General features: G+C 38.0%; 2 protein-coding genes across 18 annotated transcripts in view; one reads left to right on the forward strand and one right to left on the reverse strand.

Annotated features, from left to right (window-relative positions):
• The window catches only part of MEF2C (myocyte enhancer factor 2C), a 134,294-nt gene that overhangs the window by 110,766 nt on the left and 7,963 nt on the right, over window positions 1-15,565 (reverse strand). For 3 of the 12 annotated variants that reach the window (XM_085214333.1, XM_085214335.1, XM_085214337.1), the window contains exon 1: window positions 9,634-10,184. The gene's annotated coding sequence lies outside the window, so the exon portion shown is untranslated. Of the gene's footprint in view, window positions 1-545; window positions 667-9,633; window positions 10,188-13,939; window positions 14,039-15,565 lie in introns of those variants that run through there. The other 9 variants (XM_085214329.1, XM_085214327.1, XM_085214328.1 and 6 more) reach the window with 7 other exon arrangements.
• Window positions 13,444-15,565, forward strand: part of LOC109364058 (uncharacterized) — a 75,529-nt gene continuing 73,407 nt past the window's right edge. For all 6 annotated transcript variants that reach the window (XR_014880673.1, XR_014880674.1, XR_014880675.1 and 3 more), the window contains exon 1: window positions 13,444-14,638. Coding sequence is in view for 1 of the 6 variants with exons in the window: in XM_085214338.1 (XP_085070464.1) it covers window positions 14,370-14,638 (269 nt within the window). In the remaining 5 variants the exon portion in view is untranslated. The remainder of the gene's footprint in view (window positions 14,639-15,565) is intronic.

Consider the following 15,565-nt stretch of genomic DNA (forward strand, 5'->3'; position numbering starts at 1 on the left):
ATATACTTCATGCTGTTGAGCAACTTCTGCACTTTTTTTGTAGACTTTTAAATTTTGCTGCTGTTGCCTGAGATAAAGTACACACGTATTTTAGGGACAAGCTTTGGTGAATTATAAGTTCAAGATATACAATGTATTTTTAAAATCTCCCTTAATTATGTTTCATGATTATATTGAATGATTCCACTTCCTGGTTTTCTTGAAAATCATTGCTGATGGGTTTCATGTATCAGCGCAGATTATTATATTTGAGAAATCATATTTAAAATTTGGACAACTCCAGAGAACTTAATTTATTGTGGTAACTTCGTATTTTTAGATATCTAGTTTGGATCACCATATATTCAAAAACTTCTCAGTGCACAGGAATGATACAGGGCATTTATTTAACTCTTCTGAATTTAAGACAAACATTTAAAACAACATATAAAAATAGAATATTGCTCATTCTTTTCCAAGTATCAGCATGGAAATCTCACAAAACTAAAAAAAAAAAGTCTATAGACTTTCTTGTGTTTTTAAAGAGGTCTTTTAGAAATATCTACCTTGTATTTTGAAATTCTGTCTCTCAAACATGGAAGTTCTATTTTTAGAATGGTGTTTAAATTACAGAGCAATCTTCTGATCCATTAGCAGAATAGCTTCCTCTTTCCAATCACATCTGGAAAACAGTAGAGTGAAAGAAGAGAACAAATTCTTTCTTCCTGTCCAACCTCAATATTACTTTTTATCAGATAGCATCGGTGATAGCTATTTCATGTTTTGTTTGGTGTATTCAAAAAAGTGATGGTCTCACGACAGGTCTCTTTAATCTCACACAGAAAAATGTGATAGAACATAGTGCTACTGCTTTGCAGATGACACTTAGTGACTTGAAACAGAAGTCAGCACCAGAAAATCACCACTTGTCCAGATACATGACGAGTGCTATTCTTCAAAACAGACTAGAACATCTCTCATGTCATGTTTTGCTACATCAGATATTGCTTCATATTAAGAAAAAAAAAGGTTAAAAAAGCCACTCTACTTCCATTGAAAAATGGTGCAATGATTGAAGTATGTTTCAAGAGAATTAGTAGCAAGAAACAACAAACAAACAAACAAATATTTTTAAAATACTGTGCAAGAATACCACTTCTATGATTTTGTTTGCACCTAAGGATTTGCATTATACTATAATCACTGAACCTTATCCTCGATCAATAAAGGGTGCCACCAAGAGGACTATTTTTCTTATCTACAAAATATACAATATTGGGATTGTTACAAATATCTACTTAAAGCATAACTGATCTAAATGTAATTGCCTCAACAGAGATGTAGGAACTTGTACTTAAGATAGATCCTCATTTATCTTTATTAAAATCAAGTTTTGGAAAAATCATGAAAATATAAGCACATCTTTCTACTTGAATGCCAGTAGAAAATGTAAAAGAATACTGTTTCTGTCCTACGTGTAATTGTTTTAATTGCAGCATCAACTATAAAAAACAGAAGTGTCAGATCCATAGATGGAATTAGATTATTGTTACTCAGAGAAGATACACAGATTTCTACCTACCAAGGACAGAGGTAGACATCATCCATTTCTACATATGTATTCATAGGCAGTTCTGCTTTAATTAGGTAGCTTGCAAATTATTCAATTGTGTTTTCTTTTAAGAAAAAAATGGAATATTATTTTCCAATTAATACATATTTTAGAGCATAATTTAAAATTATTTCCAATTGCTACCAACACATCACACATAAATAAGATTGCTAGTAAGCTAAGAAGCTTAGGTTATAATTTTTTAATGTCTTCTGAGAACTTCAGTGAAATTCTGCTTATTCTAGTTAGTTTCAAATAAGACTACCTGTCTATAAGCTCTTACTAACATCTAAAGCAAGATTTCTGAACTTTAAAATTTATGTATGTGTGCTTTGGATAAAGTTACACATTTTGCATGCCACTGCAAGGATGCATTCCCTGTCTCAATATTTCAGCCTTAAAAAAAAAAAAAAAAAGTCATGTAGAAGTTTGGGTAAGCATGCAGTTTCACACTTATACATTGCAGTGGGGGTAATAAGCTGTTTTTTTCTCATTCTGCTGCTACATCAGTTCCTTATCAGCACCCCATACACCTAGATATAATAAAAGAAAAACAGAACACTTCAGTATTCTGAGAGCAGAACGGTTCTCATCATACACTGATTCTAAGATCGGTTCCTTTCACGTGTAATAAAATGCGTTTAAACAAGCACTCTTATTATTTTAAGACTGTTGCCCTGTGTGTAACAATGAAAGGTTACTCTTAGCAAACCAAATTCTATACAGCTCGAAAGGAAATTTGTTTAAAAAGTCTCCAAGATTAAGGTTTTAAGTACAATTACTATGGCTTGTCCACCCTCCTCTATTTGCATGTCGTTTTTCCAAACAGTCGATAGTCACATCCTTTCTCATCTTCCCAAATGTCCTTCTCCTATATGCTGCTTCTCCCGCTTCTCACATTCCGTACAGACAGAAGTTACACTCAGGACACAGATGGACAGAGATAAAACAGGTCTGAGCAAAAGTGAGCGGAACATAGTGTCTCCTGTGGGTTTCACAGAATATCTTCCAAATGTCCTACTAACTTTTACCACACAGATATTCCCAAGGATTACTGCAACCAGAGAGGAGCTCCTGGCAGTGCACGCTTAAAGATAAAATGCCAGAATGAAAGGGATGAAAGGGATGCAGGGGCCAGCTCTATGGAAAGGCCACAGAACCTCAGTGTCCTGTTGTTTCATTAAAAGTTCCCCCTCACCCTTCCCCCTGCCACAATATTTAGGGAACCAAACCCCTCCCCAAATGTTTTTAAATCATCTCCACTGATGAATCCACATCGATTTTACAAATGAAAAGTACCCTCCTCTAGCCTCTTACACGGGTGGGTACATTTGAGAACATTTTAATTTCTACAATGATCCTTCAGTAACTAAATTATTTGGATTAAAATAGCACACTATCATTTTGAATACAATGTCATACAGCAATGTATTTGTCAGTAGGGGGAAGAATTTATTAGAAATCAAATGCATGACACATGTTACTATGTTCCTTCTTAGTTATAAAAGTAATGTTTCAGGTAGACATTCTACATTATGTTTACTTTTGTAGATTTGTATTATAAACAATTTCACAATCCTCATGTCCTTTGTACAGATTTTGCTAGCAGCTATTGATTGATTACTTAAAAGTAAACAGTAAAATGTAACTGGGCATGGGCTCCACAAATGACACGATCCCTGTATCTATAAAAGCAAATACAAATGATGATTTTTCTAGTTCTATTCATTTATGTGCACATCTTCTGATTAATAAGATTACACAGGAAAGACAGCAATATTTAAGGCGAACCCCTGCACTGGTACACGGTTAATAATAATTTTCATGATAAACTTCATTGAATGCATTATATATTCAGGGAAATAAGAGTAGAAAAAGACCTGTCAGGTTGGAATCCAAGTCCAGTATCAGTAGTTCTTTGTAACCTGGGAAAAGAGGCACAGGAGTTTTACACCATCTGTTCATTCCATCCCAAATCTGTGGACTGTTTTATAGTTAATTTAAGGCAGCAGATACTGACTTTCCAGGACCTGCTGCATTTGCCAGGATCTCTTAAGCTCAAACTCTTGAAGCCCTCCAGTGCCAGGGAAGGTGGCAGACAGCAGAGATAAGTATCTCTATGCTGCTGAAGCAGGTGACTGCTAAGTCACCTGCTTAGTGAACTGCAGAAAGGGCCCGGCTAGAGTCCTGGCTGCTGTAAATACTGAACCTTTCAGGAGCATTTATTCAATATAATATTAAAGAAAATTTTCAAATATTTTAACCAGATTAGCTTTAAAATAAATAGGGTAATGTACTTCTAGAGTTACCTAGGACATGTTTCTGCAATCTAAATATTAGAGAACTAAAACTATTTAGCTGTTTGTTTAAAAATATAATAATAATTAAAAAAAAAGCACACAATAAACCTTAGTTGAGTACTGCTTAGCTGTATTTCAGAGTAATAGGTCATAATCCTACACTTCTACACTTGAATTGCTCTAAAGAGTCTTCTTAATGCTTCCTTCTATTTCTCTTTCAAATTTACTTTCTCTTTGCAAGGGAAGAAGCAATGTAACTATAAGAGAAAATGAGAAAATTCTATCACTTTTTCATTTTATCTTTCCTTGCCGAATAAGAGACACTTTTTCCATACTTCGAAATACTTTCAAGATGCAAGGAAGTTTAAAGTCTTACCCAAATGATACATCCCAGAATTGCCTTTTAACAGTCTAAAATTGATGGGGGAAGATTGTAACACAAACAAGGTTGATGACAGTACACAATCCCAAAAACTATATTTTTATATATCGTAAAACTAAATAATGATTCTCATGACCAAGACCTGCACGTATAGAGTAACTCCCTGTATTCACTGGCAAAAAGTTATTTCAGATGTAAGCATGCCCTGAGATTTACCATGTGGTGATAAAGGAGACATAAGTGTTTGTTACCTGGTAAGCTTACAATTTTTGATTGCAAAATCTGTTTCTTCCTCTTTGAAGCTTGCTTAGCAGAACAAGTATATCAAAAATTCTCTACTTGAAATCCTTAAATACTAGGCAGTATTTCCAATGTCTTCATTAAATGGATCTCATGCTTTACATAAAACTGTGTAATATTAAAATGTGCTGAAGTGCTCTCAGCCTTTGCTGCTTCTTTATCATTGTAAGATCGTACCTGACAGTTCAAATAGACAGTGGGGGCCCATAAGTTATATTTTATTGCATTGATGCTGCGTAACTTTTTGGAAATTACACCCTTCTGTCAAAGAAATAAAATATTATACTGTTCTATGATATAAATCTAATATAATTGAATGTTTTTTTTTTTTTTTTTTTTTTTTTCCCCCCAGGTATTCACATAAGTTATACAGCCAGACTAAACTTGTAAGAAAAGGATGCTATAATTCAGTCTTTACCATTCCAAGCTGTTTCAATATTGTACAAACAAAATTGTAAAGTGAATGTTACACGGATTTGAAAACTGTACTAACAGAGTTTCTTTCAAATGCAGTATTGAAATAACCAGGAACAATTTCAAAATGTGATGATTAACTATTCTTTAAGGATTGTATTAAGCAGGCATGTTTCACTCTACTCTTTTCTCTTTTCCATTTTATATGGCTGCGTGGCACTTCAAGATATTTCAAAAATTTCTAAAACTGCAGTTACAGGGGCTCACTTTTGGAAACATAATCCTATTAAAACTTTAAAACTTTCTACTTGAGACCCATAGTACAATTATTCAGAAGTTACTGTGATGTACATGGGAAACAAAAGAAGAAATGGAAATGTACTCTTATATATGACATAATCTACAGCAAGAGAAAGCAAGAATCAAAGGGAATCAAAATGTGCTTTCAGTGTCCATAAAAATGAAACATCTCAATTTACAGGAGCTTCCTGTCTGATTATAACAATATGCACAAAATTAAATACATAAATATTAATTTTATGTATCACATAAGATGAAGGCAATGAAAAAACAATGTTTACACTTATGGTTGACTCATTAGTGTTTTATTATGTGGAACACTAGGAGGCATCAGTTGGGTAAAAAAAAGAGTTTTTTTGAAAAATGGCAAGAAATTAGCATAGAAGTAATCAGCTTGGAATTTTCATACACCCAAATGTTAAAGGCTGAGTATTACAATTAAATTATGCAAATGGCCTGAACTCTTTCCCACGGATAAAGGAAAAATTTAATCATAAAGGAACAGCATTTCATTCTATAGCTGTTTTCAAACTAGACTTCTATTTTACACATGCATCACAAAGTATAGCTTTACTTTACATTATGTATTTAAAAATAACTAAATAGACAGAAAGTAAGATGACTTACTTGTTTGTTCCTCAGTATTATACTTTCTGATAAATCCGCACAGTACTCTCCTTTGCACATAAACTCTTAACAGGACAAGTGCTACGAATTCAGTATCATCCCAGGCACTTTTAAGAAATTTTAGTTGATACTTTGAGATATCATGTAGGCAAAAATGTTTTTGAACATTCTTATATTTTAATTATATTTCCCAAGGGAACAGTGTCTTTAAAATTTTGTATAACAATGCTACAAGTGGCTCCACATTGTAGTATCAAGTAATACAGAACCACTAAGGTCAAAACTGAATTTTCCTTCAAATTGTGTTTAACAATGACTAAGCAACAGAGTTATAGTTGTCTTATAGAATAATCAATTGAAATTGAAGTGTGTCTTGCCATGCTGCAGCAATCAGCTTTTATCTCTGTCCAATCAAAATGACATGTGAACTGCCTAATCCTTCCTTTGTAAGGAACATAAGACTTTGTTGTCACTGTTGGTTTTGTGAATCGCCTCTATAAGCTGGTCTGATTTCCTAAAGATGACAGATCCTGGTGAATAGGCAAGCTCTACTGCACTGCAGTAAATGAGAGAGCGAGATTAAGGTGGAGGACTTAAGACACTAGCTTTTAATCACCTGTCCACATGTAACATTGAGTGCCAGTTCTGAGAAAATTACCTTAAAGCTGGCCCCAAGGCCCAATCAATTCAGATGTTTTAAAAAAGTAGAAAATTTGGATTTTTTTTTCTCAACAGTTATATAGCACAGTTAGTAGTTCTTACTGACCAGAGCTGTTTTTCTAAGTCCATTTTTCTTATGAAGTAAGGTTAGAAATTGTATTCTCAGCCCTTTCAAATACCAGGATACTATCCTGACTCTTAAGGCAAAAGTCTTCTAAATATTAAATATGTAATAATTTGCACATTATATGAATAAGTTGTTACAGAGCCTAAACATGAACACAAAAAAATCTGTTAATATCACATAGCAAGATATAAAAAGCTTAAAATACACCACAAGTATAACTACTCCAGTTATTTTTCAAAATGCTGAAGCAGAGATCATAAACTTCTTAAAACTACATGCATTTATATTATCTTTAGAATTAAATCTTTGTAACCTATGTTATCAAAAGAAGACCACTACATCTCATTAAATTTTTGGATAATGTGTACAACTTAGAATAATAACATCCAACAGGTAGAAAAGGAACTTAAATATTGAAAAACAAATGCTTTTTCTTTCCAGCATCTAATACCAGCTCATGACTTCTTGCTAGAGGGAATATAGAAATACTATTTAGCTCTCTCTTAAGATGAACTGTTTTGCTGAAAAAGAATTTAAGCTGTTATAGAGAAAAGTAAAATTAAAATAAATGAAGACGGCAAAAGTATTCAACTCACAACTGCTGCTCAGTTCTTAAGGTATCCAGCATCACAGTTATATTTATCTACTAAATGGTGAGTTATCAAAAACTTTCAGAGGTAAACTTCTGGGAAAAGCTGAAGAAAGCTCAGTTTTCTTTGTCTACAGTGCTTTAGATGTCTTAAAAAGCACAACTATTTAAGATCAGTGTCTGTTTCTTTGTTTTAAACATACATGTTGCAAGTATACAGACGAAGAGGGTTTATAAAAAAAAAACAAATTTAAAGAAAACTCACACAAGGTAGGTATTCAGATAATTTTTCTTCTTAAATCCCCAAATTAGCATCTAAGGAACATAATTCTAAAATATTTAATCTCACACACAACATGCACTATTTAGTACCAATTTCTACAAGACTCTTAAGACTAAGATTCCTTTTTTCTTGTTCAATCAATCTGAAGAAGAAACAAACATGTCTGATTCCTGGATTATAGGACATCAAAAGGGACGCTCTTTTACCCTCTTTCCTAAAAGAGCTGTGGGACAGGCAAGAGTGTGAGGTTTTCTAGGGGCCTGATCCTGCAAATCATTATTTATGAGACTTCTTCATTGACACACAAGTTGTCTCAGCAGTGTCAGTGGGATTTGCTAAGCACTTCTTGCAGGAATTAAGGTATTCACATTCATGTCCCTAACTTACCTTCTGATACAAGCTATGTAAGGATGTATATGACAACAGCAGCATAGACATCCTGAATTGAGAGACATTCTCTTAACTTTATCCTGAAATTTTCTATTACTTCCCAAGGGACTTAAATGTTAGCACAAACTTCAGTATTAGACCCAATATGAATTATGTGTTCATTAATATAACATTTCTTTTACTAAGAAACTACTGATAAACTCAGAAAAATTGGCTTTTTTTTTTTTTTTTTTTTTTTTAGACTTGGTATTAGATTCCTAAAATCATGTTACAAAAATAATTTACAAGATAACAGATCCTCAAAGTGCCTAATTACCTAAGTGTTTGAACTGGAAATCAGTATATAATACATAAGTTATACTGATTCACAGGTGGTTTTGGTGGTTTTATCTCTATATTCTGGCAATCTCTCTAGGGATTAGAATTATTATACTTCATATCAACAACTTTAATTTTCAACCACAATACTCTGGAAAATGCCGGTAAAAAGTAAACTAGTCACATTCAAATTGGCTTATCATCCATCTTTTTAAGTAAAGATATGAAACTAGGACATTTGCCATTAAGCTGATCATCAGATATGTGCTAAGAAAATGCATTCTCTGTTAAGACAATTCCTCTCTGATCACAAGTCAAATACTAACAAACAGCCCTTCTCTGCTTAATTCTCTCTAGTCTTTTGTCTTAGGTTGTAACACATATTTGATTTTAGGATTCAGGTACTTGCTGATAATAATAATAATAATTATAAACAATAAATAAAATAACTCTTCTATAAAAGTCAATGCTTAGGTTCCCACAATAATTAATCAAGTTTTGTTTGGAATTGTACAGTTAAAAATATTTTTGAGAAAAGGAATTACTGGTTTTTCTTTATGCTTTTCTTTTTCAGGCTGACAGAGGTCACAATAAGTTTTACGGAAAATTCTAAGTATTACAGTTACATAAGGCACCAATAGTCTTATACTCTCCACTTACATTAAACTTTATCTCAGCCTGTAAAAAACTGTAGAGCAACTAGTACAGGCAGTTACGTAGCTCCCTTGTATGAAAAGATATAAGGATGACTTAAAGTACTGTGTGAAGACCAAAGCATGCTACTCATAGAGAGGAAGACTGCCTATGACTTTAATTCCCACAGGGATGCAAGAAGTCTTTCCATCTCAAACTTAAGTATTCAAAAGAAAGATGCACAAAGTTAAGCAGTTGCTGGCATGCATTACCTAAAGTTAAAAAAAAACATAAGAGCTTATAATACAATGAAGTTTAAGAGCGAGTCTCAATTCTTTTCTCAGGCTAAAAAATCAGGGTGTAAGCACTACAAGGTCATAGCATTTGTTAAGCTGTTAAAATTAAATAAGCTTCAAGACCTTCACAGTATTAACCATACAAAAGGCATAAACTAACTTCAGCAAAGTTTAAACACAACGCGGACAGAGGCAATTCAGAAGTAATTTGAATAGCCAGTGATTTAAGTACATTACTTGCCTTGAAAGTTACTTGCAAGCAATTGACAGAACAACCATACTCTTAAAAGTCTGCAGGCAACCTCAGTCCCTCACCACATTCACTGACTGACACATTCTGCTAACGCAATATAAAATGTACATAGGGCTTCTGCATGATGCCCACTATACTTTATTCCCATGCTGAATTTCACATGTACTTACATTATAAACATTTAGTTGTTTGGATGATCAGACTAGTCCTTGAGATATTTTCCTTTCTCAGGAAAAAGAAAAATCCCTTTACTTCTTCCAGCCTTAAATATTCACCACTCGGTTCAACATGCAGCCTTCTTGAATCACACACACAACCTTCAAAGTCAATCCAATAAGCAGCCAGAAGACGTCTGGTGTGTGTGTGTGTGTGTGTGTGTGCGCGCGTGTGTCTGCGTGTGTGCAGCGTGGAGGAGGAGAAAGTGGCTGAGCTGCTGGTCGGATTAAAAGTAACCGGACTCGTCCTGAGAGCGTCCAGGAAGGAAGTGACAGCAGGCGAATGGGAAAAGCCGAGCAGCTCACAGCCTTTGTAACATCGCGGAGGGGAAGGGGGAGGCAAGGAAGGGATTCAAACTACACGCCTGATGAGGTGTCCTTGTCTGCTTCTCTCCCTCTTCCTCCCTTTTCTTCTCCTTCTCCGTGCCTCTATTTCTCTCTCTCTCTCACGATCCCAAACGAATGACTCTCTCCTCCCGAGCTGGAGAAATAATCAGTTTCACTCTTGCAAAAAGGGGGCGGGATCAGATCCCGAAAGCGTTTTAATAAAACAAACATAGAGCAGCAGCAGCAGCAGCAGCAGCTCCTTTCCTTGCCCCTCTAGTCTAAACTAGATTGATAAATTACTCCACTACACTACTTTAATTATGTATATGGTATGCAGAATAAATCACTGAACATCAGCACCTCAATCAAGCACTTTTTAAATGATAATTGCATCTTGGGTGAATCAATCTTTCCATTCCTGACATTTTGCTAATTTTAGTTTTACGGTGGGGGTAATGGCATATGCCGCACATAAACCTAATGACAATCCTTTATTATACCGAACAGAGGCAACACGGCGAGCCGGTGCGTATTTTCCCCCTTCTGGCGGGGTGCAGTAGCTTGCGGACGCAGCTCCCGCAAGGACCGCGAGATAAACACAGCCCGGGTCAGCTCAGACGCTGCGCGCCGAGTTTGCGGCTAGCGAGATAGGAAAGGGCCGCCCGGTACCCGGCGGCGGCAGCAGGGAGCGCGGCAGCCCGCGTGCGGGAGCCGCGGGGCGGAGGCGCGCTGGGATGAGCGCGGTGACATGGCACCCCCCGCTACCCCGCGGCGGGGAGGGACGGGCGGGCCGGCGGCCGGATGGCGCACGGGAGGGCGGCGAGCCCCTCGGAGGGCCGGCACCGAGGGGCCGTCACCGCAGCGCCGGGCCAGCCGGCTCCTGCTCCGTCTGGGGGCACCGCCGCAACGGCGGCGGACCGCGGGCGCTGGGGGTCTTCAGCCCCCGCGGCGTTTCCTGCCCCTTCTCCTCGCACCTTTGTCGGGCTCCGTGTCCGCAGGCCCCTGCCTGCAATGCCGCCCAACTTTCCAAACTCATTAGGCTTTGTGTCCAGTTGGTGGTGACTTCACCGCGGAACAGAAGCGGACCTGGTGGCAAAGTTTGGGGCAGCAGCGCCTTCAGCAAACGGGAACGCTGGTCAGATAAAATCCCATTTGCCTAATTGCACTGGCCAAATTAGGTTCAAATCTCAGCCGGCTGTCTGAGATAGGCTCTTGTCACTCTTATCCACAGAAAAGCAGTATTCCCAACACAGTAAAAAGACGGGGCGTTTTTTATAGGTTCAGTTGCTTTTAAGCCAGACTGAAAGGTCTGTACTGCATGTGCGCTTGAATCCCAATTATGCATACATAATAATTTGTGAGTAAACTGGACTTTGAAGATACTTGATTATATTTTCCTGTAGATAGCCAACTTCTACAATCCTTTGAGTAGCAGGGAGTTTATTAAGGCAGAGACCACTATTTTTTTTTTTTGACAGATTAGGATGCTGGAAATAGGAACAGCATGCATGATAAAACCAAAACATTGAATTCAAACAATAGTGATAAATATATATATATGGTTTATTCTAATACATATTTTTGGTCTTGCAGACTTTTCCCCTACAAACATCTCATTGGGCTACTGACCTACTTTGGAAGTTCCACATTTGACAGTGAATAAATGTCTTCTAAATTCTACTGTACTTCTTAAACCACGGGTGTTCAAAGCATGGTCAGAGCAAAACAAAGCTCCAGCAATTGCTCTCAGCTTCGATCCTTACTGAGTAAGTACCCTTTACTGACTACAAGTCTCCGCTGTGCCTCACTCTCTGTCTTGATGAGATTTAGATACAGAGAATGAACATCTCTTAACTGGCAGACAGTTAAAAGTTACAAAATGCACAATGACAGTCATACTGATGTGCCTAGAACCATCAGGTAGCCAGACATGAGCCAAGTGTGTTCTAGGTGGTGACAGGCACATTTGTTTGGCAGTGTCAGCAGTGAAGTCCAGGTAATATTGGGGAGGATAAACTTTCTCAGCCACAAGTTTGGCATGAAGTGTGCAGCAGGAAGAGAAAGGAGCACGGAATAGTTACATGGACTGACCACTTGTTATGCTACTTCTGCAGACCATTTTGGTCTTCCACCACGGCATCCAGCTTTCCACTAGTGCTTCACATTTTGTTAGTGGCAAAACAATAAAAGCGTGCTAAGGCTTCATGCTTTTGTGCTAATTGAAATGACTGTCATCTGCTTTACTGTGTACAAGATATGTACATTGCCAATTTTCTGGCTAGCTGATAACAAAGATCTTCAATTGGTAAGACAGAACTTGAGTACTATCATGTCCTAAAACTAATTATCAGAATAGGCAAGTATTTCAGAAAGTAAAATATACAGCAATTTAGTACATTTACTACACCTCCATGTGGGCACTCGTGGCCTAATCTTTAAATAGCTGTGACCTTCACATACTTAAGTACCATAAAGCTGTGCCAAGTTTTTGTCATGAGCACAATTCATCAAATCCATGTAAAGGACACCTCGATTTTTAAATCAGGGTTCAGATGCTAGATGGACAAACAGATATGAGGAAATGGATCATGCTTTCTCACTCATATTAGGGTTAGATAAGGAATGAATTTGTGCAGTACCTTTTGAAGTGTCTAGGGTTATTATTGTGGGTGTTGTTTTTTTTTTTTCTGTTTTGCTGTGTTTAATTTTAAAAACTGGAATAATGTCAAACAGTGAAAACCTTTGTTCCGGTGTCTGTACTTGTACTGATGCTCTCCAAACGCATCCTTTCCAAATTTCTTACAAAAAACTCAAATCTATGCAAATCCCATATCCCCCTTTTCTCTATTTTTTTTTTTTTTCCTGTTAACAGGTCATATGTAGGTCTGCTGACAATTTTTTTTTTTTTTCTTAAAGAAGGATGCACCTGAAGCATTATTTTTAAGCAATGACACATCAGTCAAAATGCAGTAATTAAAAAATAAAAATCAGACCTCCAAAGTTTTATTGAAGAGTGAAGTGTGTCCAAGCATCTCTTCCCCTTACAAATGTGATTATGTCAAGGTGGGCTTAGAAAATATCCCTTTGAAGATGATTATCAAAGTCCATTTTTGTTCTTCTGTGGATACCAAACATATCTTTCCCTTAGGAGAAATGAGATTGCTGGCTAACATCTTTTAATGACGTCTAAACTGAAAAGTGGTGAGGTTACTATGAAATGATCCATCTCCTTTGCGTCTTAACCCCAGGGAGGCTTGGTTTCTATTTTCTGTTTAAAGTTCTGCTCACCCCCACTCCACGCCTCGCTCTCCTTCACCACCTCCCTATCTTGTGAGAGCAACACAGTATAACACTTCTTCCCATGTCTGGCTGCTTTTAAACTTGGCCCACGCTGGGTGCAGTGCTTGAAGTGAGCTTTACAAAATTATTTTAAAGTGAGCTGGGGCGGTTGCCACAGCAACCCACCCTGAGAGAAATTGAGGCTATAGATTAATCTACCCCACAAGATTATTCAACAGTACTGTATTTGTTCTTCATTCATTCAGAATATTCCTTCAACCCATATGCTTTTATAATGAGAAGAAAAAAAAAAGATATAAACTTAGATAATTTCAAGGATACATATTCCAAGAGCACAATTTAAGTGCTTTGTAAAGAGCTGAAATGTACATGGTTCTTTGGAAAATCATTTAATTGCAAAAAAATATTTGCGAGGTAGGCACAGCTGACACACGAGCTTTAAATAAAATGGCATGCCATTACTAAAATGGTGTTATATACATCAAGTGATGATTACAGAAAGCCTTTGTCACAGGTGTACCTGTGAGTGCATAATACAACAGAGCTTGCCCTCCAGGCTTTGCTTTTAGCATTAAATCTGAAAACAATAAATAGTACTTTGCAATATCAAACACAATAAATATTAAACACTCACCACATACACCCTCTTTATTGTCAAAATCATCCGCCTCCAATGCTTTACTTAATCTTTCCCATAGTAGTTACTTCACAGTTTACAATTCTTGCACGGCACCTTGAATGTTTAAAAGCACAAAAGCAGCGTATTATTAAAATGCAAACCCATCACACTTAAATATATGCAAAGGGATTAATAAAACAATTTCAATAAAAAGCACACGAGCCTTCACCAGTGTGCACTTAGGACTGAAAGGAGCATCAGTGTGGAGCAATGTGAAGTTTTCGGGGACTGTGTCAGCCCCATTGGAATCCTGCACGAGAACGCTGCGCAACCAGTAACTGTGGGAGCGCACAGACCTCCGGCTGTGCTCATCTTCCAACAGGTTTCCTTCAGGTTTGGTGTACAGTGTGGAAATTTGATAAAGGCCGATCTGAGACAAGCTGAGATGTCAAAGCACCGCGCCCGGCCCTGGTGGCACGTCGCCGGCACCTTTCTCAACACTGGGGTTTATTTAACATTCTGCCAGCGGGTGGATACACGGCGGGAGCCGCGCCGCGCGCAGGTAGGCGCCCGCCGCCATCTCCTCAGGCGCCCGCCCGCCGCCCGAGCGCCTCTACGGCGGTCCCACGGGGCGCCCCGCCCCCGCCATAAGGCGCGGCCGAGGCGTGGCGCTGCCCGCAGCCCGCCGGAGGGCGCCGCGGCGGCCGCCCCGAGGTAAGCGGCCCTGCGGGCGGGGCGGGCGGCCGGGAGGAGGGCTGCTCGGCTTGCCGCCCGCCGGGTGGCTGCAGGGCTTGGGCGGTAGAGGGGAAGGGAGGTGTGAGGAGCCCTGGGTGAAACCCTGGTACGACGGATCCTGCTAACAGGAGTGGGTACTCCGCGTTACTCACATGGAACATTCCAAAGCCCCTCCGTGTTTTCTGTCTACCTCTTCGGGCGTTGGATTTAATGTAAAATGGAAAACGGGGGGAGAGGAAAGGCAGCAGGCCTCCTGCTTGTGTTCAGAGAGCAAAGCATGCTGCTGCTCTCCGTGGGAACTTGGAGGGAACAGAAAGTTTTTTTGTTGTTTTTGTTTTTAAACACCCTGCTTTTTTAGTAAAGTGGAATTATTTGGGGGTGCCCTTGCTGGTATTTTCAAGGGCCTTAGTCTGATTACAGAGAGAAAAAGGCTGAAAAATGCACACAAAGTCAACAATGGGAAGGGGGTTGGTTTGTTTTGCTAAATTGATCCAGTTCTAGTAATCTGAAGTGTTTAGTTGTTGCAGAAGGCAGTTTCTGAAGCTGTGGCTTGCAAGTTGATATTGTCCTTTAAATACCTCTCAAACAGTTGTCCAAGGATTATTTTTATCTTTGAATTTCTTTACTGCAGTGTTTGCTTTTGTTTCCTTTTTAAATAGCACTTTAAATCTAGAGATAGAAGGCAGCTACTTTGTAGACAAATATGTTTTGTTTTGAAGGTTAGATATTAGTGAAACTGTCCTGAAAGTGTAAAAATAATGTTTATTACATAGGAATCTGGAGCTGGTGGTAACCTCTCTTTTAGTTTGCCATACATACACGCTCTTTAGAACTAAGATAATGCCTAAGGTCCATCACCTCTTTGAAGATGAGGCTGAATGTGCACCCAGACTTGTTAAGAACTAT

The sequence above is a fragment of the Meleagris gallopavo genome, chromosome Z (genome assembly GCF_905368555.1).
Source record: "Meleagris gallopavo chromosome Z, MGAL_WU_HG_1.1, whole genome shotgun sequence".
In the NCBI taxonomy this organism is placed as follows: Eukaryota; Metazoa; Chordata; class Aves; order Galliformes; family Phasianidae; genus Meleagris; species Meleagris gallopavo.